The sequence below is a fragment of the Hibiscus syriacus genome, unplaced genomic scaffold, assembly GCF_006381635.1.
Source record: "Hibiscus syriacus cultivar Baekdansim isolate YM2019G1 unplaced genomic scaffold, ASM638163v2 tig00111358_pilon, whole genome shotgun sequence".
NCBI classification, from domain to species: Eukaryota; Viridiplantae; Streptophyta; class Magnoliopsida; order Malvales; family Malvaceae; genus Hibiscus; species Hibiscus syriacus.
The window spans coordinates 482,593-506,933 of NW_024063070.1; the positions used below are offsets into that span (position 1 = coordinate 482,593).

At 34.9% G+C, this 24,341-nt stretch overlaps 2 protein-coding genes across 3 annotated transcripts; both read right to left on the reverse strand.

Moving 5' to 3' along the window:
* Nucleotides 1–710: 710 nt before the first annotated feature.
* LOC120159338 lies at nucleotides 711–3,196 on the reverse strand. The gene is made up of 4 exons (XM_039169945.1): nucleotides 2,893–3,196; nucleotides 2,518–2,631; nucleotides 2,355–2,425; nucleotides 711–1,076 (listed from the first exon to the last, which is right to left on the reverse strand). Exons 1-4 carry the CDS (start codon nucleotides 3,052–3,054, stop codon nucleotides 929–931), a joined length of 495 nt encoding a protein of 164 aa, XP_039025876.1. The 5' UTR covers nucleotides 3,055–3,196; the 3' UTR covers nucleotides 711–928.
* Nucleotides 3,197–6,962: 3,766 nt separating this feature from the next.
* On the reverse strand, nucleotides 6,963–11,286 carry LOC120159332 (casein kinase 1-like protein 3). 2 transcript variants are annotated; one of them, XR_005519345.1, is made up of 16 exons: nucleotides 11,095–11,286; nucleotides 10,946–10,986; nucleotides 10,509–10,578; nucleotides 10,250–10,398; nucleotides 9,986–10,081; nucleotides 9,816–9,886; nucleotides 9,518–9,579; nucleotides 9,361–9,424; nucleotides 9,085–9,169; nucleotides 8,833–8,959; nucleotides 8,548–8,630; nucleotides 8,252–8,312; nucleotides 7,909–8,030; nucleotides 7,525–7,707; nucleotides 7,170–7,387; nucleotides 6,963–7,076 (listed from the first exon to the last, which is right to left on the reverse strand). XR_005519345.1 is itself a non-coding variant. In XM_039169940.1 (15 exons), exons 1-14 carry the CDS (start codon nucleotides 11,168–11,170, stop codon nucleotides 7,528–7,530), a joined length of 1,287 nt encoding a protein of 428 aa, XP_039025871.1. In that variant the 5' UTR covers nucleotides 11,171–11,286; the 3' UTR covers nucleotides 7,052–7,387; nucleotides 7,525–7,527. The 2 variants fall into 2 exon arrangements, 1 of the variants encoding a protein (XP_039025871.1); XM_039169940.1 differs by having other exon boundaries at nucleotides 7,052–7,387.
* Between the last annotated feature and the right edge of the window lie 13,055 nt (nucleotides 11,287–24,341).

The window sequence follows — 24,341 nt, forward strand, 5'->3', positions numbered from 1 at the left end:
ATTTCGACTATTTCCTCTTGTATCACTTGTGTGTTTCTCAGTAATTTCTCTTGTGATTACTCGTATTTCTCCCTGTTTTTCGAGTTGTTTTACATATATATTTATAGCCTAATATTTTCTATTTTTAGCCCCGATTTATGAGTCCTACAAAAATTAAACTCTTGCTTTGTTGGCGAGGATTCCGGTGATGGTGGTGTGAGGCGTGAGGACTCTCCAAGAGTCTTCGATTCGACCGGCTACTCCATGCGTTGAGTTTATAAAATTACAACTCGAAGTCAATTTGAGTTGAGTTTGTTTTGAGTCAAGTCGAGCCGAGTTATGAAATTACAACTCAAAGTCAATTCGAGTAGAGTTTTTTCGAGTTGAGTCGAGTTTTACTCACCCCTAATATAAATAACGAACATTATATTTTAACAAACAAGCATGCAAGGGGCAGAGCCACCATAAAACTTGTTTCTTACTATCGCTGACTATGTCTAAATGGTTAGCCCAGAAGTTCAGGCTCATAGCTATGTCTAAACTCGGTATTCTCTGGTTTAGAAGCTGAGTTCTGCAATCAAAACGTGTTCTAAAACGAAAAAAAAAAAACTCTAAAAAGTACTTATTCAAGTTAACAGCAAGCATTGTTTGATCCTTTATTGCCTTCTGATGTGTGAAAGATACATGGAGTCCGATCTTTGAATCATGAAAAATTATAGTACGGATAAACATGCCAGGAACTTGTCTTTTTCTTGTTATTTGCATTAAGTTCTGAAAACATAAAGAATGTCTTGCTCTATCCTTGTGAATGGGATTTAAATCAAGTTATTCCTAGAAATACAACAGTTCCGACAGACACTAGGTTTCTTAGTTCTTACCCTTTCCTTCTCTTGGGGCTTAAAATTAAGTCTTCATCATCATCACGTCATTGTTAATTCGTTTCTGGATTTTACATCTCCATTTTTGAACTCTCAGGTCTGCTACTTGGTTTCAAAGGTTTAATCGGAATGCCGGCCCGAAGTTGTTTCTGCCTTCTCTGCTTCTTTTCGTATGCCTTTCTGGCTTTTTCAGGGGACAACAAGCCATGTTCCATCATCCTGCAAAAATTGAACCATGTTATAACCATGCTCTATTCACAAGTAGAAAAAAATAAACATATATCCTCCAGCATGCAGCCTATTTTCCTAATACTCCATCCAATATTCTGTTTTACCAGAAAGCTTTGAGCAAGAACCTCTCTGGTTATCGAAACAATGCAATTTTTTCTTCCTTGAGGATTCATCTTATGTCACCTAAGGCTATTTTTATCAGCAAAGATCGAATCTTTCTCCGAGATGTGACCGTTAGCACTGATTCAATGATGTTGGACCCAAAACTTCAACTATCTCTCTACACTACTAAGACTAATATAATGAAGATGATTTGTCAGAAAAAAAGAAGCTTATGGAAGCAAAATGGATAAGGCAAGCAAAGTGCAATAGCATAATTCATTGCATATATAGAAGAGAACGGCTTCAGACTTGGCCGTTTTATCATCGATTCTTCTTTCTCGAAAGTGAAGAGAAGAATACAGCTGCAAGGCTTAAGACTACTCATTGTATTCCCTAGCAATGAAGATAACCTCTGTGTATATATAGGGAGGTAATAACAGTAATGAAGTTTGGAATCGACCTTTTCGGTGCTAATCTAGCACAAGCACTACCTCAACATCTGCCTGATTCTTCAGCCCTATCAGAAAAATGCCTACCATTTTTGCTGGCCATCTAAATGAACAGCATAGTCCATCGACATGTTTTTCTGATTAACGCACATAGTTTCCGTTTTATAGCTAAGGTACTCTTAAAGTTTCTATTTCAGGCCTCTAATACGATCGAACAAATATTAGTTAAGTACATCTACGTTATTAGTTCTTCATGTTATTTTAAGATCCCTATTGCAGGGTAGTAAAAACTGAAACATGTGCCCTCTTTTCTTTGAAGAACTATGTACAAGTGCAGCTTCACTTTGTGCAGATTAACTTACAGTTTCCATTCAGGGAGGAAAGCTTATTTCGTAGTAGAACACTATGGGGAGACTAAACCCTTAGAATAAGAAGGGTGAATGCCCTGCACGATACTTACTAACGCTATCAGGCCATGGAGAAAAGAACTAGTATCTTAGAAGAGATGGAGAAATGTTGGTATAAGCGACGGTGGCAGAATAAAACTGTTTGGGTGATTACAAGATAGTAAACGAAGTTGGTCGAACCTAGGTACTCTAAGGAGAACAACACTCCTTTTTACCCTTGAGGTCACTCAAGGTTAGAGGCTTCTATAACACTATATATATATATATATATGCAAGAGGTAAGTATTGTTACAAGAAGGAATCCTCACCAAAATTCTGCCATTTCACTTGTAGGTATTTGTTTAGACAAAGACTCGTAAAATATTCGCAACGGTTCTCTCTGCCCAAAGGGGAAAAAAAGAAGACGTAAAACTCAATTATCATAGACAAGTTTCTGAAGAAACGCAGAGATAGAGATTGTATAAAGAAAACCTCTTCAGGAGGATCATGTTTCTGGCCTGCCAAAGTGTAAACCTTCTTCTCCCTAACTTTAGCTTTTGTAGTCGACGTGGTTTTTGATGAACTCGAACTTTTTTTCGATTTTACCTTCAAAATCAATGAAGAAACAGACCAATTTCATACAATTTTAGGGAGAAAATATACAAAACTGCCAAATCTAACAATTCATCAAAGATTCATTAAATTGATTGACCAATCAATCCTCCATTAGATTCACAACAGGTAAGCAAATCGAACATAGAAACTAGCGATTCACTGTAACGAAAAAGGAAACCCAGATCATTAAATAGAGAAACAATCAACAAATCAAAAAAAAAGAAGTTTAACAAGGAAATTGGAGATGGGTACCTCTGTTTTAGTTACGACAGATTTTTGCTTAGCATCAACAAGCTGTTTGGTGGAGCTTTCGATCTTCTTCTTGTTGATGGAGGCATCAAGTTTTGGCTTTGAAGAACCATCTTGGCCGCTGTTCTTCACCTTAGCTAAATTCGGTTTGGTGTCAGTGGCCATTATTGGTTTCTAATTTTTTTTTTCAGATTTGAATTCTTTGTTGATGTGCTATTCCTGATCTGATCAAATCTCTCCTCTGTTTCATGTGTTAAAATAATAGCAAATGATGAAGAGCAGAAAATGGTTTGGTTAAGAGCAGAGTTTCAACTTTTCATGGGTATTGTCGTTAACGACTTTTTTAACCGTGCGTTTTCTTTTCCCTGCTGGCTCAAGTACATCGTATGAAGACTTTGGAAACGAGACGGATCCCAACTGCTTATATCCGGGCGATTCGTGATATGTACTGTAGATCTACTACTTACGTCAGGACTACAGTTGGCGACTCCGAGGCATTCCCGGTGGAAATCGGACTCCACCAGGGGTCGGCTCTTAGCCCTTACATCTTCGCCTTGATTATGGACGACATCTACTGTGCGACACCAGACGGTGTATCTTGGTGTATGCTTTTCGCTGACGACATTGTCCTAGTTGCTGAAACAAAATCTGAGTTGAATAGTAGACTGGCTACCTGGAAGACTGCTTTGGAAGAAAAAGGTTTAAGGATCAATATTGAAAAGACAGAGTATTTATGTTCAAACTTCAATGGGAACCAAAACGATGAAGATGTAGAAGTATGCATAGAAGGACACGTTCTCCCCTCAAAAGATTGTTTCAAGTATCTAGGGTCTATGATACATAAAGATGGGGGTGTAGATGATGACGTTACACACCGTATAAAGGCGGGATGGCTAAAGTGGAGGGCCGCTACTGGAGTTCTGTGTGACGAGAAGGTGCCTCTAAAACTTAAGGGAAAATTTTATAGAATGGCAATAAGACCAGCACTGTTGTATGGATCAGAATGTTGGGCAACCAAGAAGGATCACGTAAAGAGGATTGAGGCCGCAGAAATGAGAATGCTTCGATGGACATGTGGTAGGACTCTATGGGATATGACGACTAACTCGGCTATTAGGATGTCCTTGGGGGTGGTGTCTGTTTCCGAAAAATTGAGGGAGGGAAGACTACGGTGGTTTGGGCATGTCCTTAGACGACTACCGTCGGATGCGGTCAGGAGGGTAGAATCGATTACAGTCGACGGTGCCAGAAGGAAAGGACGACCAAGGCGGAAGTGGGAAGACTGCTTGAGATCTGATTTGAGGGATTTAGCCCTTACCGAAGACATGACCTCTGATAGGAAATTATGGAGGCTAAAGACAAGGGTAGTCGAGTTGTGTGGGTCACATCTATAGGGTGTATCATCTCTGTCTTCTTTTAATGTCTTTGTAGTATTTTCCATGACTTCTACTTTTTATATGTTTCTGTTATTGGTATTTATGAAGGATTAGAACTGCGCTTGCTATCGTTGACTTCTGTGTATCATTCTCTTAATGTTTCCTCTTTTAAATTTAGCCGGGTCTTATGTTTCTGTCTATATGCAGAGATTCTTTCGCAGGGATTATTATACAGGGATTAATTCCCGTTACAGACGCACATATGATTTTAATGACTGCATATGAATATTGTTTAGCTATGTATTTTTTATATATGCACTGCATTTTATCTATATTTTTAATTTTCTGACTGCCGGAGGTCATTCCACGGAAGCTACTCTCAACCTGGCGTTGGGAGCAGCCTACTACCCTACCTCCCCCTTACCCATACATATGGGAATTGGGTTTTGTTGTTGTTGTTGTTGTTGTTGTTTTTGCCACCAAATGCATTGGAGGTTAAGGGATAAGACAGTCATTTCAGAACAGTGAAAAATTTTATGAGTTAGGTTAATATAAACCTAATAAAAATATTTTCTAAAAGAATTTATATATATATATATATATATATATATATATATATATATATATATATATATATATATTGATCACTTACCGTTAAAAAAATAACAATGATGTTAACATGATATTCTTTTAATTAAAAATATTTCAGCCGTTACATAACATTATCTTATGATAATATATCAATATTTTCGTTAATTTTTTTAAAGATGAGAGACTAAAACATAACGTTAAGTGTGAATTAAAATAAATAATAATTAGGTGACCAAAATAGAAACTAAATAATAGATAAGTGGCTTAAAAAATAATTTACCCTTTTTGGGCATAATGGGGGCCATGGCCTAGGTAGGCCTAGATACGCCCCTTCCTCAGAATATCACGTGAAAGAGAAGAGAGGTATCTTCTAACTTTCTTCGCCTGCCTTTCGTTTCCTTTTTTTTCCCCTTTTTACATATTTTATGCATTTACGTATTTATCCCTTGCACTCACTTTCATGTACTCGATAATTTTTGGTCGGTAACGTGGTGGAAAACCGTGCGCTTCGCTGGAAAAATAGACGCTGTGTAAAACTCCCATGCTCCGCCATTTGCAATTCATGAGATTTGATTTGCTTTTTCAGGAATCTCGTTTTACCATATAGATTATACAAAATAAAATAAATATTAATAAAAGTTTAATGTAACATTTTCTTCTTAAAATTGTGTGACTTGGAATCAAGGAATCTAATTCAAGAGTTAAAATCATTTCTCAAAATGCATCGCCAATTGTTAAAGAGGGTGTCATTTTGTCTGAAAAGTCACAAATTTAATCATTTGAGTCTGCAAAAGTATATGTTATTAATGGCTAAAAAAGATTTCAAATGGGAATTTCGATGCTATCTCATACACCCAATTTATGATGTTTAAGGGCTACCATCAGGACACAATGTTGCTGTCCAAAAGACTGGGTCTTCGGATAAAAACTTTAAACCGAAACATCTTCTAATGCCTCGCCATTTTTGTAATGCTACAATCGGATCATTTTCCAATTTATAGGCATCACAAGAGATGACAAGTGATTTTATCTATGGTGTTCAAGGATCGGATACTATCGGGTCATTTGCCAAAAATGTCTTCGATGCATTGGCAAGAGACAAGCAGTGCCTTTTATCTATGATGTCCGAGGAGGGGTTACTACTGGGTCATTTCCTGACAATGTTGACCACAGAATAAAAAATGAATAACAATCTATTGCCTCCATTACCTTTTTAAACCGCCAAGATTGAAGCGTGTTCCACGCATTCAAGACGAGATGAGACAAGAAGTGGCAATTTTATCTTAACTCTTTCTTAATAATGCATGAATGATGATAACCAAGAGAGGGTAAAACTCAGTTCAAAGCTTCTTGATTTCGAGTTTAAACCACTAAGCTATTACTAAATGATAGTTGGACTTCCACAGCACCTAAGTTGAATCGAAGGTGAGCATTGCTACCCTGTTATTCGACCCACCTTGCCAGCTTCACCTATACTGTTGGTCATGGCTCTTTCATTCACTCTACCTGTAACAACAAAATAAAATGATTACGGGCATATTGACACCAGCATAAAAAGCCATGGGTAAGAAACTGGAAAACAATCTCATTGAAAACATCCTCATCTATCTGGAAAAAATAGAACATAGGCATAAAAAGCCATGGGTAAGAAACTGGAAAACAATCTCATTGAAAACATCCTTATCTATCTGGAAAAAATAGAACATAGTTGAGCAATTCTTTAACAATCATATTTAACACTAAGGTAATGAACATGGAGCCCAAAAGATCAACAAAAAGTAATGGCTTTGGAAGTTTCGATGAAAACAAAAAGTAATGGCTACGAAGGGGTGTTATTCATGACTAGAAAAGCCAAAATGACGTAATTACCCCAAGCAACTAAGGTATAAACCTCCGAGATACAAAAATATCTTCGTATCACTTCATTATTGGCAGTGACTGCTAATGATCAATTAAACTCTTCTAACATGCGCTGGCAAATTAGAGACAAATGTATAAAGTCAAGCAAATAAAACTAAAGCTAAATGTATGGTTATGTAAGCAATGATAATTAACAGAATCCCCAAAACTTACAAGATAATACAATACCTGAAACTCTAAATTACAGTACTTTTTCAGATTCTGGTGAACACGGGCACCTAGATTCAAATTGATCCAGGTAAAACATCCAGGTCTTTGATCCAAATTTATGAAGTAATGAGAAAAGAAAGCAAATGCATCCTGAATTAAATGAGATACAAGGTCAAAACAACTGTATCACACAAATGAAACTTTATCATCTACTAACAGAAGAATGGAGAAAACACTTTACACATCATCCATTGAACAATTAAACACGAAACTGGCTTAACCATTGTCCCCATGCATGCAGAAAAAAAAATCAGGCTCTGATGCACCACACTCCAGCACAATCCCAAATATTTGCTATCTCATGGTCACCTCATCAAAATCATAGATAGGATCAGCCATCTCTCAGCAAGATCTTGAGGTATCCAAACTTCATGATACTCGAAACACGAGCTCTGGGCTCCCTAAAATCCAAAACCAAAATCACAACAAAAGATTAGCCATGCATATAGAGTATATCCATTCACTTACTAGAAAGTAGAAATTCATTCAAAATGGTTTATAACAAAACGAGTGATTTTCTAAAGATGCCTTCCCATACCAATCATTTGGTTGAAGATATTCTATGAAATGATGGCATCCAGCTGCTTGAAGCACCAGTCTTGTTCCCAACTCCAGGGCCATTATTTGCAGCTTCAGTTGGCCCCTCTGCTTTGGATAGAATCTTTTTCAAGGCACCAGGAAGAGCAAATGAAGCGGATGGCATTGCTGTGCTGCTTTCCATCTGAAACAACAGCAGTTGTTTTAAATTCACCGACTAATGGCAAAGTTATATCATACTAATAAAACTAATAAACAGAAATGACGAGGACCAAACTCTAAAGCATGCCACATTAATTTCAATTCACTTCCTTCTCTATATTTAAACAGGAAGTTTATAAGCATACATGAAATACAATATAGCACACTTCATCGGGCAACTTACATGCTTGTCATTCATATTTTGACTAACCGATGGTCTAAACTGCATACGAACATCTGGACGACCGGGGTTACTTGGTCCTCTGTGTTCGATAACTTCACCTGAATAAGAAGCATCCTTGATTCCTGTAATTCAAAAACAAGGTAAGTTGTGTTCTATAAAAGGCATTCCAAAATGAGTTTAAAAAATTAAAAGAAAAACGTATTGCAAAAGAAGTAACTAACTAGAAACTATGAAAGATGGGAAGTACAGTAGAAATGCCCATGCTTTGTAAAATGGAAACAACTATAAATAAAAAATCTTAAAATATTGTTGAAAATTATGAGCAAATTCTTGGAGCACTTACCTTTAAGCTTATCCATAGTCATTGCTTGGTTGTTTCTTGTTCCAGAAAAAGGCTGCAAATCCTGGGAAAAAATCAAGTGAGTCAAGTATAACCACATAAGACTGAGTAAGAAACCGACTAGAAAATAATCAGCCTCCGAACTGATTCATGCAACTACAAACAAATTACTCTTGATCCATTTTTGGTTAAAAATGTAATAGAGTACTTGGGCCAAAAAAATTCATGAGATGCAAGTCTTTAATTGACAGAACAAAAGAAAACAAAAATAATAACAAAAAGGCATTAAAAATACTAACAGATGATTGAGGATTTGTCTTTGTCCTTTGAGTCTGCTGGTACTTTAGAATTGTCCAATCAAATATGAAATCAAACTCATAACCTGCCACAGAATACAAGGAAGTTGGAAACCATTAAATACAAATATCAATTTGATGTTGCCATCGCTGCCATAAAGGACCATAAAATATACTTGGTTTAGATTCTAGGTTTATCAAACATTATTAATTGTCAATATAGCAACCCAGCCATGCAACTTAAATGGAAGAAACTGAGGAAAATGGTGAACTTAAGTAGTCGATTACCTTCTCGGCTAAACAAATCCCGAAACAGACGCTTCAAGAATCCATAATCAGGCCTCTGATCAAATTTTAAAGAGTGGCAATAATGAAAGTACGATGCAAACTCCACAGGGTGCGACTTGCACAAAACCTTTTGAACATGAAAGAAATGATAGGTAAGCATTGAATGATGCTCAACAATTTTTTATTGAACATGAAAAACTGAAGCTCAAACCAATTTCTTTCGTGCAAGGGATATATCTAAGAAGGAAATACCTCTATTGGGGTTGATACCTTCTTCTCGCATATTTTATCGTACTTCTGCTTCTTTGTGGCAGCCTTTAGACCTTGCCAAGGAAGGCTAAATGCAGAAACTAATGAAATCAGACTTGTATAGTTCGAAGTGCAGTGCTAAATAACATTTGAATATAGAATTCATCACAATGAATTAGGTCTACATATTAAAGCAAAACCTCAGCTCTTACAAGTGCAACTACAACCCCTAATGCACTTGAATCACAGAAGAGGAATGACAGTTGAATTGGGGCACACCTTCCTCTCAAGAAATACAAAAGAACATAGCCAAGTGATTCCAAATCATCCCGACGGCTTTGCTCTGTGGAGATTAAAGAGAAAATCAAGACACCTTCAGAGCTCTGCCGCATATTAAAAAGAACATGAAAAAGAAAAATGAAGCAATTATTCTTACCAATTCCAAGATGAGTATTACAACTAGCATAACGTGCAGTTCCTGTTAAATTTTTATTCTCCCTGTATGGGTTATAAAAAAAGACGAGTACTTAGTCAGGGACAAATAAAGAAAACAAAAGGTACTAGTAAATGGATCAAGCAAACGAACATTTTTCAAAAACTGAAATTCTTTACAGGCTCAAACATAGAAATTAAAATGGACCAGAAAAATAACATCATCAAGTAAAGTTGTCTGATCATGTTAAAATGGAAAGCCAACCAGATATTAAACAAAAACTTGGTAATTGAAATACTACCTGTAAGGAATATGTCGATTTGTGTTGGGATCACGATATCTCTTGGCAAGACCAAAGTCAATGATGTAGACCTGATTTTTTTTTTCGGGGGGGGGGGGTGGTTACAGAAAATAAATAAAGCAGAAATAAGAGAACTATCATTTATGCAATCAAGCATCGAAGACATTTACCTGATTTGCTTTCCTGCCAAGCCCCATAAGGAAATTATCTGGTTTAATGTCTCTATGTAGAAATCCCTTAGCATGCATAAATTCTATTCTGGCAATCTACAACTCATCAAAAGAAAAAAATGTTCACACAGAACATTAAGCAAATAAAAACTCGAAAGAAAATTAGCAAAGCATTTTCAGTGAAAACTCTCCAATATGAGCAATGCCAGTTAATTTGCAAAATTATATTGACAACTCTTATTTGCAAATTCTTTATCCAGTTACCATTTGATCAGCCAACATTAAGACTGTTTTCAATGAAAATTTTCTCCCACAGTAGACAAACAAGTCTTCCAGGCTCGGTCCCAGCAAGTCAAGAACAAGCACATTATCTTCTCCATTTACTCCACACCATTTTATATGAGCAATGCCACCTAAAAATGAATGAATTTGTGCAAATCCCAATTGCATTAACAAATCTGAAAAAAACATTTATACAAAAGTTTGCATTCTCATCATAAAACTACCAAAATGTTTTACTCACTTCCTCCTCGAAGAATATTATACAACTTGGCTTCATATAACAATTGAGGATGCTTTGTCTGCCTGTTTTCCTGACACCAACACAAAATTTAAATTTCATTATGTTATACTTATATCGATTCAATTTCTCTTCAGAAAGTACCTTTTTATTATAAAATTGTGTTACACATGTTAAAACCTTCAAGCTGTTATTCAAGCATAAAATCAAGCTGCATGATCAATTTTACAAATTCATCAAAATACTTGACTAATTTCAATTTCACCACTCATATTAGCCAATTTTTTTTTTAAATACAAAATCATATAAATTGTGTTACACATGTCAGCATCCTACTCAAACATTAATATCGCAGCTGAAAGCATTCTTTTAAAACATTTATAGTGAAGAAAATAAACAAAAACCAGAACTTGCTAACAATTTTCTAAGTGAAGACTTACAATCTTTACCGCAACAGTTTCACCCGTGTCAATATGAGTAGCTGAAACAAATCAAAACCAAAACGAAAAACATAAACATAAATTAAATTGATAAATTGAGGTGAATTAACATAATCACAGAGGAAATAGACCAAAAGAAGAAAAGTTACCGAGAAAGATTTCACCGAATGATCCACTTCCGATTTTGCGACCTAGTTTGTACTTCTCTCCGACGATCCTCTCCATATATCAGCTGGGATTCTTTCTCTCTTGATTTTCCCGGTAATCAGTCGATTTGCTATTGGATTTACGAAAGAGAGAACTAGGGCAAGCAATGGAGAATTTGATAAAGCGAAAGTGCAAAAGGTAGACTTAAGAGAAAGAGGAGGAAAATTTGATAGTAATTTTTAGGGGGTGTTTTCGGGATTTCGATGAATTTTGGAAGGATTTTCAGTGTAGATGACCGTAATTGAAAAGTGGGGTATTTCTGTTGGCGTTTTTCCCAATAAATCAATTATAAGTATATTTATCGATCTAATACCAATCAGATTATATTTTTAGATCTAATATCAGTAGCATTAAAGCACGCCTCCTGAATCGCGTTATACGCTGATTTGGTGTCACGTGGGTATAGCGCGTCTCCTGTCCCGCGATATACGGTAATTTGACGTCATGTGGGTATAGCATGTTCCCTGATCCGCGCTATACCTAAGTATCTAACACGTGGGGTATAGCGCGATACAGGGGGCGCGCTATACCCCTAAATACCCGCTCCACACCCCAATCCTTCCTATAAATACCCCCATCCTCTATCACTTTTATCACACTAAATTCTATCAAATTCTCTAAATTTCTCTCAAATACTCTCTCTTTTTAAGGTATATTTTATAATATTTTTACTATTATGTATATAATTTATTTAAGTATTTTACTTTATTTAATATTTTACTAATATAATTCTTTTGCAGATATATAATGGAAGGCAGTCTACTTCGCTTTGATGAAAATCATATATCTCTACACTTTGCTGATACGGTAACATTTTAACGTTTTAATTTAATTTAAATTATTAGTAATATTTAGTTGATTTATTTAATGCATGATTATTAGATTAAGAATTAAATATCTCGACACTTTGCTGATACGGTAATATTTTAACGTTTTAATTTAATTTAAATTATTAGTAATAATTAGTTGATGTATTTAATGCATGATTATTATATTAAGAATTAAATATCTCCACACTTTGCCGATACAGTAACATTTTAACGTTTTAATTTAATTTAAATTTTTAGTAATAATTAGTTGATTTATTTAATGCATGATTATTAGATTAAGAATTAATTTTTGTAATTATTTATTTTTAGGAGAAGGACTGTGTATTAGATCCTTTTATTAGGAATCTTAAGTTAGTGATACCCAACTTTGTCTTGCCGTATTTAGTAGAGGCTGGATTCGGTTACATAGGTAGATATCAGGGTCATTGTAAGATAGAGCCAGACCTGATTTTTGCCTTAGTAGAGCGGTGGAGGCTGGAGACCCACACATTTCATCTTCCGTGCGGAGAGTGCACGATCACGCTTGAGGATGTTTCTATGCACCTGGGGCTTCCGGTGGATGAAGATGTGATATCGGGGATAGCTTCTAGTTCTTGGACTACTTTGTGTCGGGATAGTCTAGAACGTGTCCCGGAAAATTTTATCGGAGGTAAGATACCGTTAAATTGGTTAGATGCCAATTTTCGGGAGTTGAGCGCAGACGCTTCTGAGGATGAGGTTAAGATGTATGCACGGGCATGCATACTGCAGCTGATAGGAGGGTTGCTGATGCCGGACAAATCGCGCAACCTAGTTCACTGCATGTGGTTGCGACATCTTAGCGACTTTCGTCTCGCCGGATCACTCAGTTGGGGCTCGACAGTTTTGGCTTTGTTGTACAGGGAGATGTGTGGAGCCACTGACTACAGGCGTAATGCTATCGGCGGATGTCTCCTGCTGCTGCAGTCTTGGGCATGGTATCGATTGCTCTTTTTATGTCCCGTTGTGAAGAACCCATTCGTATTTCCACTACTTCTGAGGTAATTATAAAACTGATTTTGTATATTAATAATTTTATACAGCGTATAAATTTTTTTTTCCTTGAATAGGTGATCTACTGATAGGAAAAATTATCAGGAGCTACCTGATGATTTAGAAAAAATTAGGGTGCTAATCGATCAGAAGGCTGGCACACAGGTATGAATTTTAATGTTTAAAAACCGATTTTAGATTATAGTTATATAATTAGATTATTATTTTGATAAAAATTATATATTATTTGTTTTAGTTTGAATGGGTGCCATATTCTACTGATGATGTGAGGGCGGTGATCCCACCTGAGTTGAGGGGTCAATCAGATGTTTGGATGGCGATGGTCTCTCTGATATGTTATGCGACCGTCGAGTGGCACTCCACTGATCGAGTGCTCCGGCAGTTTGGTTGTTTTCAACCAATTCCGGAAGCACCTCGCAATATGGACGAGTTGCATAGCTTAGATAGACGCGGCAAGACAGATATAGATTAGCTGGTGAGGCATCATGGATGGGTCGTGTTGTGGGAGGATCGACATCGGCGCCTTCCCCGTAGAGAGCCCATTTTTGATGACCTCTTGATGTATGTTGAGGATTATTATGAGTGGTTCAACAATAACGGGAAACTGTTTCTACTTCCCGAGGATGCATGAGGGCAAACCTTTCCACGACGTCGATAGAGACGTTCACCGACACTACACCATCGTCCCCCGACTCGTGGACGGAGAGCAGGTGCTTCCGATTCATCCTCAGCTGCACCAGCATGACCTTCTCAGTAGCCACCGCAACCATATATGATGCCACCATCATCTTTCCATTACCAGATGCCGCCGCCGCCTTCACCTAGTTTTATGACCCCGCCACCGTCACAGATGACCCCTCCTTGTGGCTATTATGGGTCTATGTTTGCAGATCCGACTTGGTGTTCATATGCTGGATATTTGGCGGGTTCAGGCTCATCACCCATGGCCGCAGTACAGACACCTCCTGTACAGTTTTCACACTCAGCGATGTTTGGGTTTTCCCAGTTCCCGCAGGCCGGTGGGATAGTCAGTCATACACCTCCAGGGTCCTTATTCTATGGAGGTGCTTCATCGTCATCAGCTCCTCATCAACCTAATATACCTGCTCAGGACGACGATGACGATGATGACGACGACGACGACGATGATGACAGTGAGGAGTCAGAACAAGTGATACGAAGAAATCCTCCTCGAGACCGACAGCCACCGCCCTGCGGAACACATTCGTGACGCAAGCATCGATAGATTTTTTTATTATATTTGTGTTTACTTTATTTTGTTTAATTGTAATTTTTTATTATTTCTCATTTAATACTTACTTTATTTTGTTAAATTTGTTGGACTTTTTTTTAATATATTTCAGTTAATTTTGTTTATTACCATTTAATTTTGTTAAATTGGTATTAGTTTGATAAAATTTAATGATTGTGTTCGTTTTTTTAATCTTCATCGGTGATTATCGAATGACATTAACTTGAAGTAAATGCAAATTAAAATACAAGAATTATTATTTGATAAACAAATACATCATTTCCTCATCTATTGTTACTTGATGACAATAGAAGTGGACATGTTTTTCTAGTGTGTCCTGGGTTTCTACAATGACCACATCTTTTGTCTTGTCTAGATCTTTCTCGAATATCCATATCGCAATGAATTCGATTGGATTTTGGACGACCACGCTCCCTCAATAAACTCGGATTTGGTACAATCGGAGCCAATCTTGAACCTCATCAGGGTCTTTGTCATTACCTATGGGGGGAAACTCAAATTCGTATACCTTAAAAACTTCATATAGTAGGTATACGGGATCCATAAAATGGTTATAGTCTTGACGTGTATGCGAGCAAGCTGCTATCACATGAGAGCATGGATACTTCAGAGCTTGAAAAAACTCGCAGTCGCACGTTCTGTCCCTTAGATTTACTCTTAAAGATACAACTTCAATCCCTTGAAGAGGTCGCGGCAACTCTGTGACACGAAACATTTCATGACTTCTAGAGAAGCTTGTTACAGACATTCCATTTGATGCATCAATTTTTTTCTGTAGATCTGCAACTAATCTAGGGTGATAGACATGACCGCCTTGCATCCAGGTTTGAGCTTGTCCCTCGAGCTTCGCAAAAAGCACCCCCAAACGAAAATATGTAGTTTTTACCAAAGCCGCTACAGGTAAGTGACGTGCACCCTTTAAGGTTGAATTGATTGCCTCAGCCAAGTTGGTCGTCATGTGTCCATATCGATATCCACAATCATATGCGTTCGTCTACATTTCTTTATCAATGAGGCTGATGTAATCGTATCCTTCCTCGTTCTTCGCCCATAAATCTTGAAGCATTGATTCAAACGTTCGAGGAAGTAGTTCGTAACCTGATCAAAAAATGTATAACTTACAAACTTGTTTTCTTTGCAAAATTAAAATGATCAAAAAATATATAACTTACTAACTTGCTTTCACTTACCCATGCGTACAATTAATTGATGCTCATCATTCTTCTTGTACCTTCCATGATAGTTCGCAACAATGTGTCGGAGACAATACCTAAGTTGGACAAAGGGTGGTTGCCACATTGGACCCAAAGACTCCATTGCTGCTTTGATCCCAGCTCCGTGATCTGAAATGACACATATTTTTTCCCTCGTGATAACATGTGCACGTAAATTTCGGAGGAAAAAAGCCCAAGAATCTGTATCTTCTCCTTCGACAAGAGCAAAAGCAACTGGAAGAATGTTGCGATTACCATCTTGGACAACTGCCAATAAAAAACTTGCTTGTATTTTCCATACAAGAAAGTCCCGTCGATCTGGACCACAGGTTGCAGTATTTGGCAGCATTAACGCACTGTGGGTAACTCCAAAAAACTCGGTAGAATTGGCATCGATCGCGAAGAACTCGATCATTATGGTATGCATAGGAGGTTTCGAATGCCTCCCCGTGGAGCTTGAAGCCATCGTGTCAAATGGAAACTGCACAGATGGTTGCGTCGATGACATCTCCATATGGTCAAAGAAATTTGAAGATGAATGCCTTCCCCTTGAACTGGACGCGGTGTTGCCATACGGATTGTTCGTGGACCCACCTCGGTACATATCGTAAGGAGTTGCGGATGAATGTCTCCCCATTATGGCATTAAAATCATTACACATTATTGTAGTCGGGCTGTCAACTTGATCAACTTGTTCAGCCAGCTCATAGTGTGAGCTTAAAGATTGACCCCGAACAGCACGCACTTGAACAAAATGTGCATACATCTCAATAGCGGCGTCTGAATAATTACTTTGAGCTTCAACCATCATTTGAACATCATCATTGTTCGAAAGTTCGAACGTTGTATAAGTTAATGGCAACAATGATGTTGGAAATCTGTACTGCAACGACGACATTCTTCTACTACTTCCAACATGAATCTTCCTCGAAATCTTCGTTATCAGCTCCTCAAGAGTTATGTTTCTCTTGAATGATATTTTAACACGCTCATTTGATACAAAAATAATGTCGGTTTCATCTTCTCGAATTTCACCATCATAATAAACAATAGCTGAAAGTCGCACCATTCTTTGAGTTTAAAAGTGCGGCAATATTATATCTGCAAAAAAAATAACTGAAACAAACCTTATTAAATAAATTATATATGAACGAAAATATAACACAATTTTTTTACACATCAACGTAAATAATTTAAATAATATAATTTTATATTATTACCTGCACCGTAAAACTATTTCGACGTATGCTCCCGCTTTTCAATTTTACAAACATAAAAATTAATTGAAAATAATTAGTATAATACTTTTTCAAATAATGATAATAAACAATAAGTATAATTAAAAAATTATAATAAAATTACCTTATAACGAAAAATCGCACGAACTTCTAAATCAAATATGAGAAAATTGCCAGAATTATTACTTGTTGACGGAATTGTTGTATTAATTTATAAGAGAGGAGAGATGCGAGGAGATGTGAGAACCGGAGGAGTGTATTTATAAACATATAAGGCGCGGTACCTGCACCGCGTTATATGTAATTATTATATAGCGTAGACCAGGGACCGCATTAAATATAATTTTGGTTCGGCGTATAGCGCCCCCTGATCTGCACTATACCCGTACGTGGCGTATAGCGCGGAGCAGGGGGCGCGCTATACCCCACGTGTAACCCAGTCAGCGTATAGCGCGATACAGGGGGGGCGCTATACTCCACGTGGCGCCAAATCAGCATATAACGCGGTTCAGGGGGCGCGCTTTACTGCTACGGGTGTTAGATCGGGAAATATAATCTGACCGGTGTTAGATTGGTAAATATACCGATCACCGGTGATTTTTCGGGAAAAACACATTTCTGTTGTATAGCATATCAATATAACGCTAAGGAAAGATGTATCATAAATATTACTATTTTTAATATTTTTGGTAGAGCATTATTTAAAATGTTATTTTTTCTACCAAAAATATTAATTTCGTTATCTAAAATGAATATTTTTTATATTAATATTTTCGTTAAAAAAATAACATTTTAGGTAGAAAAAAAATAACATTTAGGTATTACCCGATATTAATATTTTCGATAGAAAAAATAACAATTTAAGTAACGCTTTATCGAAAATGTTAAAAAAATATTAAATTTCCGGTAGCGCATTTCTTTAGCCTTATATTAAGTTATATTTCCTTACAAATCCTCGAAAATTGGATTAGGGAGTTTTCTGAAATTTTGAAGAATGTGAGGGACGTAACAGGAAACAACTGATTAGCCAATACAAATTATGCAAATTGCCCAATAATTGTAATTTTGAGAAGCTATGGGGTTGTCATTTCAAATCCATTTCTACAAAAAAATAAGAATCTCTTAAATTTAATCTTAGTTGTAAAAAAGTCTATTCTAAATTGTTTTTATTAAAAAGATCACATACATTTTGATTAAATTATTCTCTATTTAATATTTATATTATTTTCAAGTTTTTAATATTTATATAAAAATTATTTTAATTAAAAATAGATGTTTAAAGTTTTAAGAACTTCATCTTTACCTGACTATTAAGATGTTATTGGTATTATATATGAATCTTTTTGGAAAGAAAATAATCATCATATGTACCTTGATTGGTTGAATACTTGAATGAAGTTGGTGAAAATGAACTAAAAAAGCATCTAGCAAGTATAAATTAAAAAATATATATATATTAGCAATAGTTATTTATATTACATGATCTATTAGTGATTTCAGATTATCTCATTATTATTGTTATAATTGTATGAACATGTCTTACTCAGGGCCGTAGCCAGAATTTTAATTCAAAGGAGCAAAGTATAATTAACAATAAAAAAGAGAGAGAGAAAATCAAAATAAATCAAAACTTAAAGATCTAAATAGGTATTTATTCATATATATTTTTTAATAATAAAATTTGGGAGAACAGTGACCCCTTGAACTATATGTAATTTCGTCCCTGGTTATGAACTAGATGCGTGATTAATAATACTTTTGTATCAATAAACGATTGATTATTGATATGAATAATCTATTGATTACTGATAATGCATGTTTATAATCACATATTTCTCGTTATACTTACATTACATGATTATATTTATGAATTGTATCAAATATATTAGAGTAGGAGTATATCATTAAACTTGCAAAATCCAACTGTTAAATGTTTTCGTTCATATGTTGCAAATTGTATAGTGTCAAGAAGTGTCACCTTCGAAAGATTTCCAAAGCATTTTTTAGAGTACAATTTTTAATTAAATCACTGTTAAGTATTGACTATTGCAAATTTTTACTATTATTTACTCCTCGTTTTACCCGGATATTACTGATTTATTTCTATTTCGGCTTGTTTTTGTGTATAAATTTCATTTGGATTAATCGGCCAGAACCTGCAGATAAAGACAAAATCTATAATTTTTCTAGAAATATGGCATAAGCCATGGGCACGACCTAGGGCACAATGTTTTCTAATCCATATGCAACATATTTTGACGGTACAATTAGCAACTTCTATAAGGTGGTCCCATAGTATCTTAAAGACATTCAATATTTTATTGAAGTTAAATGCTTGAGATTATTCGAAAGATAAAACAAAATTCGAACTGAGCCACAAATTTTAAATATTTTATCTTTATTTTTGTGACAAACCTTTAGATTAAAATTTATGATTTTATTTTAAATATTTTTAATCTTTATTTTTTAGTTATTTTATCTTTTTAGGATTTTTGGGTATAAATATCCCATTCAAAACATATTGGATTTGGTTATTTTCCTTGGTTTAATATAAGTTTTATTTACTTTTCGTCTCTTTACCTTTTCTCTTTATTTGTCATTTCCATAAAAATGCTAAGCATGATCCAATCCATGCTTAGCTAAACTCTATTTTGCCAAAAGCTTTGCGAAAAATCGTGAGAATTAAGTTTTTTTCTTCATAACTTCGAATAACATTCTTCAGTCATTCCTTTAAAGTTACTACACTTGTAACACCCAAATCCGAAATATTCTAATATTACACAGAATTACCGATGTGATTAATACTTTTTTTCTTTTTTCAAATCATACTTAAACTTTAAAACATTTACTCAAAGTATGAAAATATAATACCTTACAAAAGTGAGGCCCCAATTTAAAAACCTCATGCATAAATACATAAATAAACATTACAAGTCGACTCATTTAAAAATCATAACCTTTACATGCCCACTAAGCTGTCATCATTGTACTCCAGTACTCCACTGAGACTCCTCCGAAAATATTGTTGTCCTATCGCACACTATGTAACCTGCAACCTAAGAATAGAAACATGTTTTTCAACACTAAGCTCGCAAGTCCCGTGTCACAGAATATCTCTACCATACTACATGCATTCGTAGCATAAGCATGCTAACAAGAATAGTCAGAGAATCAATACAACCAAGTCATTAATGCTACCAAGACATATATCCAAAGTACATTCACTATCACAATGGTATAAGTCTCATGCTTCGCTTAGTTATTTACTAAAACCCTCGCCATGAGAATACATATATTGGGTCTCTAACCGCAATATCTTGTATCTATGCGTCATCGTATGCAATACACCATCACACAATGAGAGTACACAGCCGTCATGTACTAATCATAAAACAACAAAATGCATCAAGCATGGAGTTATATCAAAAACATCATAATAAAATCCGTTATACATAATATCATGGTAATGCCATCAAATAGCTAAAGTACCTTAACATAGGTACTAAAGTTCTTTGACATTGAATACTAAAGTGTTTTAGCATTGATAAGGAAGTGCATTAGCACTAATTAAAGATATTCAAAATTTTCATATATATATATATATATAATTGTTTCCCCAGTGTCAAATAAAGGTATAAGTCTTATGGAATATTACCTTATAATGTTCTTATGTTTCTCACACTATTAATCAATAATCCAATTGCAAGCTTTTATTAAAAGGGTTTTAATGGCCCTTAAACCATTTTCGGGTCTTTAAACCAAAACTAGACTTTTTGCCTAATCTAGTTCTATGGTACCCATATTAAGGCTTATAATATCGGTATTGACACTTGTTAATGATATTGGTTTTACCTTCATATTTAGAAAAAAAACTCTAAAGTATCGATACTCCTCATGGGAGTGTCGATACTACCATTTTTAGGTATCGATACTACTCTTGAGTACCGTTATCAATTTTGGATACTGAAATTTGAAACTTAACGATGGTATCAATACCCTATCCTCGGTATCGATACTCAAAGAATAATATCAATACTCCACAAATGGAATATTGATACTATCCAACCCTAAACTTCAACATTAATCATTTACAATATTCTTACTAAGTATTCATTAGCAAGGTCTCCCTATATAGCTAAACACCTTATACCATTTTTTAACTGCTATGCAACTCAAACTCTTACTAGAATAGGTTATTTTATTCACTTAGGCCCAAAAGAACAATTTAGTATACCAGCCCTTTTGAAGGCATTTTAGTCATATTCGCTCTTACGAGTATTTTTAAACTCTTGTCTATATAAGATAACTCAAATATCTCATTATCAAAGACTTACTAAACATTTTACCTATAAGGGTATTTTGGTTATTTTTAACTTATAAGGGCAATTTAGTTATTTCTACTTTATCTTGAGGACACTCTAATAAATCACCCTATTCAAAAATATTCGGATGTTTAAAACTTATAGAAATAATACTTAATTGATTATTATTCTTAACACTTTTTTCATACGCTTTAAAGCTTTTTATCATTTATTTTGACCTAAGGGTAATTTGGTTATTTTACTTATCAAGGGTATTTCAGGCTTCCTCTTAAGTTTAACAAGCAATCACTAATTTCTTACATCATTTCTTAAAGTATTAGGCTTTAAGAGGTATTTTATATACTTAAAAGACATCATCCACAACTAAGAACAATTTGGTAATTTTATTACTCTGAGGGCATTTCAGTAATTTCTCATATTCACAAGCAACATGCTTGGTCAAAACTATTATTAAACTCCTTATTGAGTCTATTCAGTATCTTGGAGTCCAGTAAATAGTCCTCAACGATGGTATCAATACCTTTATATGTGTATCGACATCTACCATAGGGTATCGATACTCTTCTTGATTATTAATACCAAAAAAAACCTAAAAGTCCCTTAAAATACCCTTAGTATCGATACTATGCATGTATTATCGATGCTCTTTCAAGTAGTATCAATACTAAGTTGAGTATATATGCCAAAATTAGCTTCAAAATGACCCAAAAATGACCCTTTGTATTTTCAAAGGAGTAGTATCGGTACTCCCCTATATAGTATAGATACTACCTTGATCAAATAGCCTAAATTTGCCCAGAATAGTATTGATATTGTTCATACAATATCAATACTATAACCCAAAAATACACTATTTCACATGGAAAATACCCCAAACACTTGCTTTAAGACCTAAGTTGATTATTAATGCTTATGAAAGTCATTATGGTTCTTTATACATAATTTTTACACCAATATCTATCACTAAAAACATCCATAACAATAAATCAAGCACCCAAGTCCCCACATGTTTTTCTACTCCATACATGTAAGCCATGTTATATGACATGCACAACAAGTAGTAGGGAAGAAATATAGTGTGTTACCTTAGCTCTTAGCAACCCAAATATCTTTCTAGATACTCCAAGAACCAACTTTCTTAAGTCCTTCATCTTGGGGGATTCTTTGCACCACCATTCTACTAACCAAAACCCAACAACTATTCCAACATGAAAATGAAGAATACTAGTTGTTAAACAATAACTATAACTTATGTGTGTTTTATTTGGTTAATATTTTATTATTAATTTGTTACCTCCTTTTATAGTGCTAATTTGGGTTATTTATGTTCGAATCTGTACAAGACTCTATTTTACAAGAAACAACAATTAAAAGGCAAATTAAACATATTTTCCTATTTTTGGGAGAAGTCAATGCCAACTCTGTTAGAAGATCTATCTAAGCACAAACTTTAATTAAATAATCCATTCAACAAGATCAAAGGAGAAAAGCAAGGCGGACCACAATTCTTTAGGAATTAAAAGTTGTAATTAAATTCAAACATCTTAGATTTTATTATATATTTAATTAGGATTTTTTTCGCTTAGAACTTCAATTGGGATTTTTATTATTTATTATTATATGAATAAAGTGTTTTTAATTTTCTTAAGAATTAGTATTTTATTTTCATTATGTTAATTCAAAGCTATAAATACCCTCTAGGGATGAAGCTTGAGAGATGTACAAGTTTAGAATTCAATATAGAACTGGTTCAGACTTTTCTTTTGTTTTAGGTTTTCAATTTAATAAAAATATTTCTTCTTCATCTTTTGTCTTTCTACATGCCAAGCATGATCTCCACCATACTTGGCTAAACTTTTTCTTAGCCGATGGTTGAGCTACGACTCGATTTGATCTTGTGAGAATTATAAAAGTGTTTCATATCTTCAGTTTTTTTTCTTGATTTTCAACAGATAAAGAGAGACAATCAAACTTTCTTCAAGAATCTCAATATCTTCAATCCAAAGAGTGCACATTGGCTTGATCGACATTTTGATCTATAGTTGGGAAGGAGAGTTAGCTTGTAGCAAATTTAATTCCTTAAGAACAAACTTAGCTACGGTACAGTAAGGGAAGTCAAGACACCATAATTTGAGTGTGGGCTTTTCCAGTTCCTAAACCAGTATTGACGTTAACATCGATAGTCGATATTATCCAAACAAAGGCTAAATTTCAAGGATTGCCTTTGGAAATTAGTTCACAAGAGAGAAGAGCAAGTTATAAGGGTTGAGCCTTGTAGATTGTAACTGGCAGGTATCTGAAGTAAAATCTATTTCAGTGATTGAGACATATTAAGGCTATCTTTTTTATTATTGCATTATTTATTTATTTATTTATTTTCAATCTTTCATTATTCTTGTATTATTTTTTTTTTTTCAATTTATTTAATTTAGTTCGTTAAACCCCTTCTTTATTTTTTTTACATATTTCTTGGTTAAAGATCAATTCAAATCAACCGAATCCTTGTGGACCGACCTCTTCTTCCCTAATATGTGTTTATAACTTACTTATCTAAGCAAAATAGATTATTTATTTGACAATTTGACACTTGTCAAATTGGCGCCGTTGTCGGGGATCATGAAAAATTACTGATCAAAATTTGTTTTGATTTATGACCAAGAAAAATCCAGGCAAACTAGCATATTGGGTACCTGAGAGCGAAGCACTACCTCAAAGAATATGTTCACGTACACTACAAGAAAGGCGACAACAACAGCAACAATCTGAATCCAATCCAGAAATTAATCTAAAGACACCTTTAGACACTGCAACCTTCTTTGACACTGAAGAAGACTTCAAGAAACTGAATCCAATGGATCAACAAACAATCCGAGAATTAGCTACGACACCTACCGAACAATAATTGTTATGCATCGCATTCCCTCATGGAGGAACACCATTGGAGCTAAAAACGAGTTTGATCCATTATCTATCTACTTATCGTTGACTTCTCAACGAAAGCCTTACATGCATCTTACTGAGTTTCATTTGGTTTGCTCTCGTATGAAACCACAATGAGTATCTAATGATCAAATTAAACTTTGTGATTTCCCTTTTTCTTTAGCCGACTCAATTAAAGATTGATTATTTTATTAATCTCCTAATTTTTAATACATACGCTGATATTACTCGTCTTTTTCTTGACGGGTTCTTCCTTGCAGTGAAAATGAGTGAATTAAGAAGAAAAATATTAGAAGCACAACAAATAAATAGAGAATCATTATATGATTATTGGGAACGA

Bases quoted from the DNA above. Each gene is read 5' to 3' on its own strand.
- LOC120159332 (XM_039169940.1), bottom strand. From the start codon at position 11,170: ATGGAGAGGATCGTCGGAGAGAAGTACAAACTAGGTCGCAAAATCGGA. The intron at 9,425-9,517 runs GTAAGAATAATT...TAATCTCCACAG, and splicing joins TAATACTCATCTTGGAATTG to AGCAAAGCCGTCGGGATGAT. The intron at 9,170-9,360 runs GTGTGCCCCAAT...TTCTGCATTTAG, and splicing joins TTGTATTTCTTGAGAGGAAG to CCTTCCTTGGCAAGGTCTAA.
- LOC120159338 (XM_039169945.1), bottom strand. From the start codon at position 3,054: ATGGCCACTGACACCAAACCGAATTTAGCTAAGGTGAAGAACAGCGGC. The intron at 2,632-2,892 runs GTACCCATCTCC...TTGATTTTGAAG, and splicing joins CTGTCGTAACTAAAACAGAG to GTAAAATCGAAAAAAAGTTC. The intron at 1,077-2,354 runs GTGAGGATTCCT...CAATTTTTGCAG, and splicing joins AGTGAAATGGCAGAATTTTG to GATGATGGAACATGGCTTGT.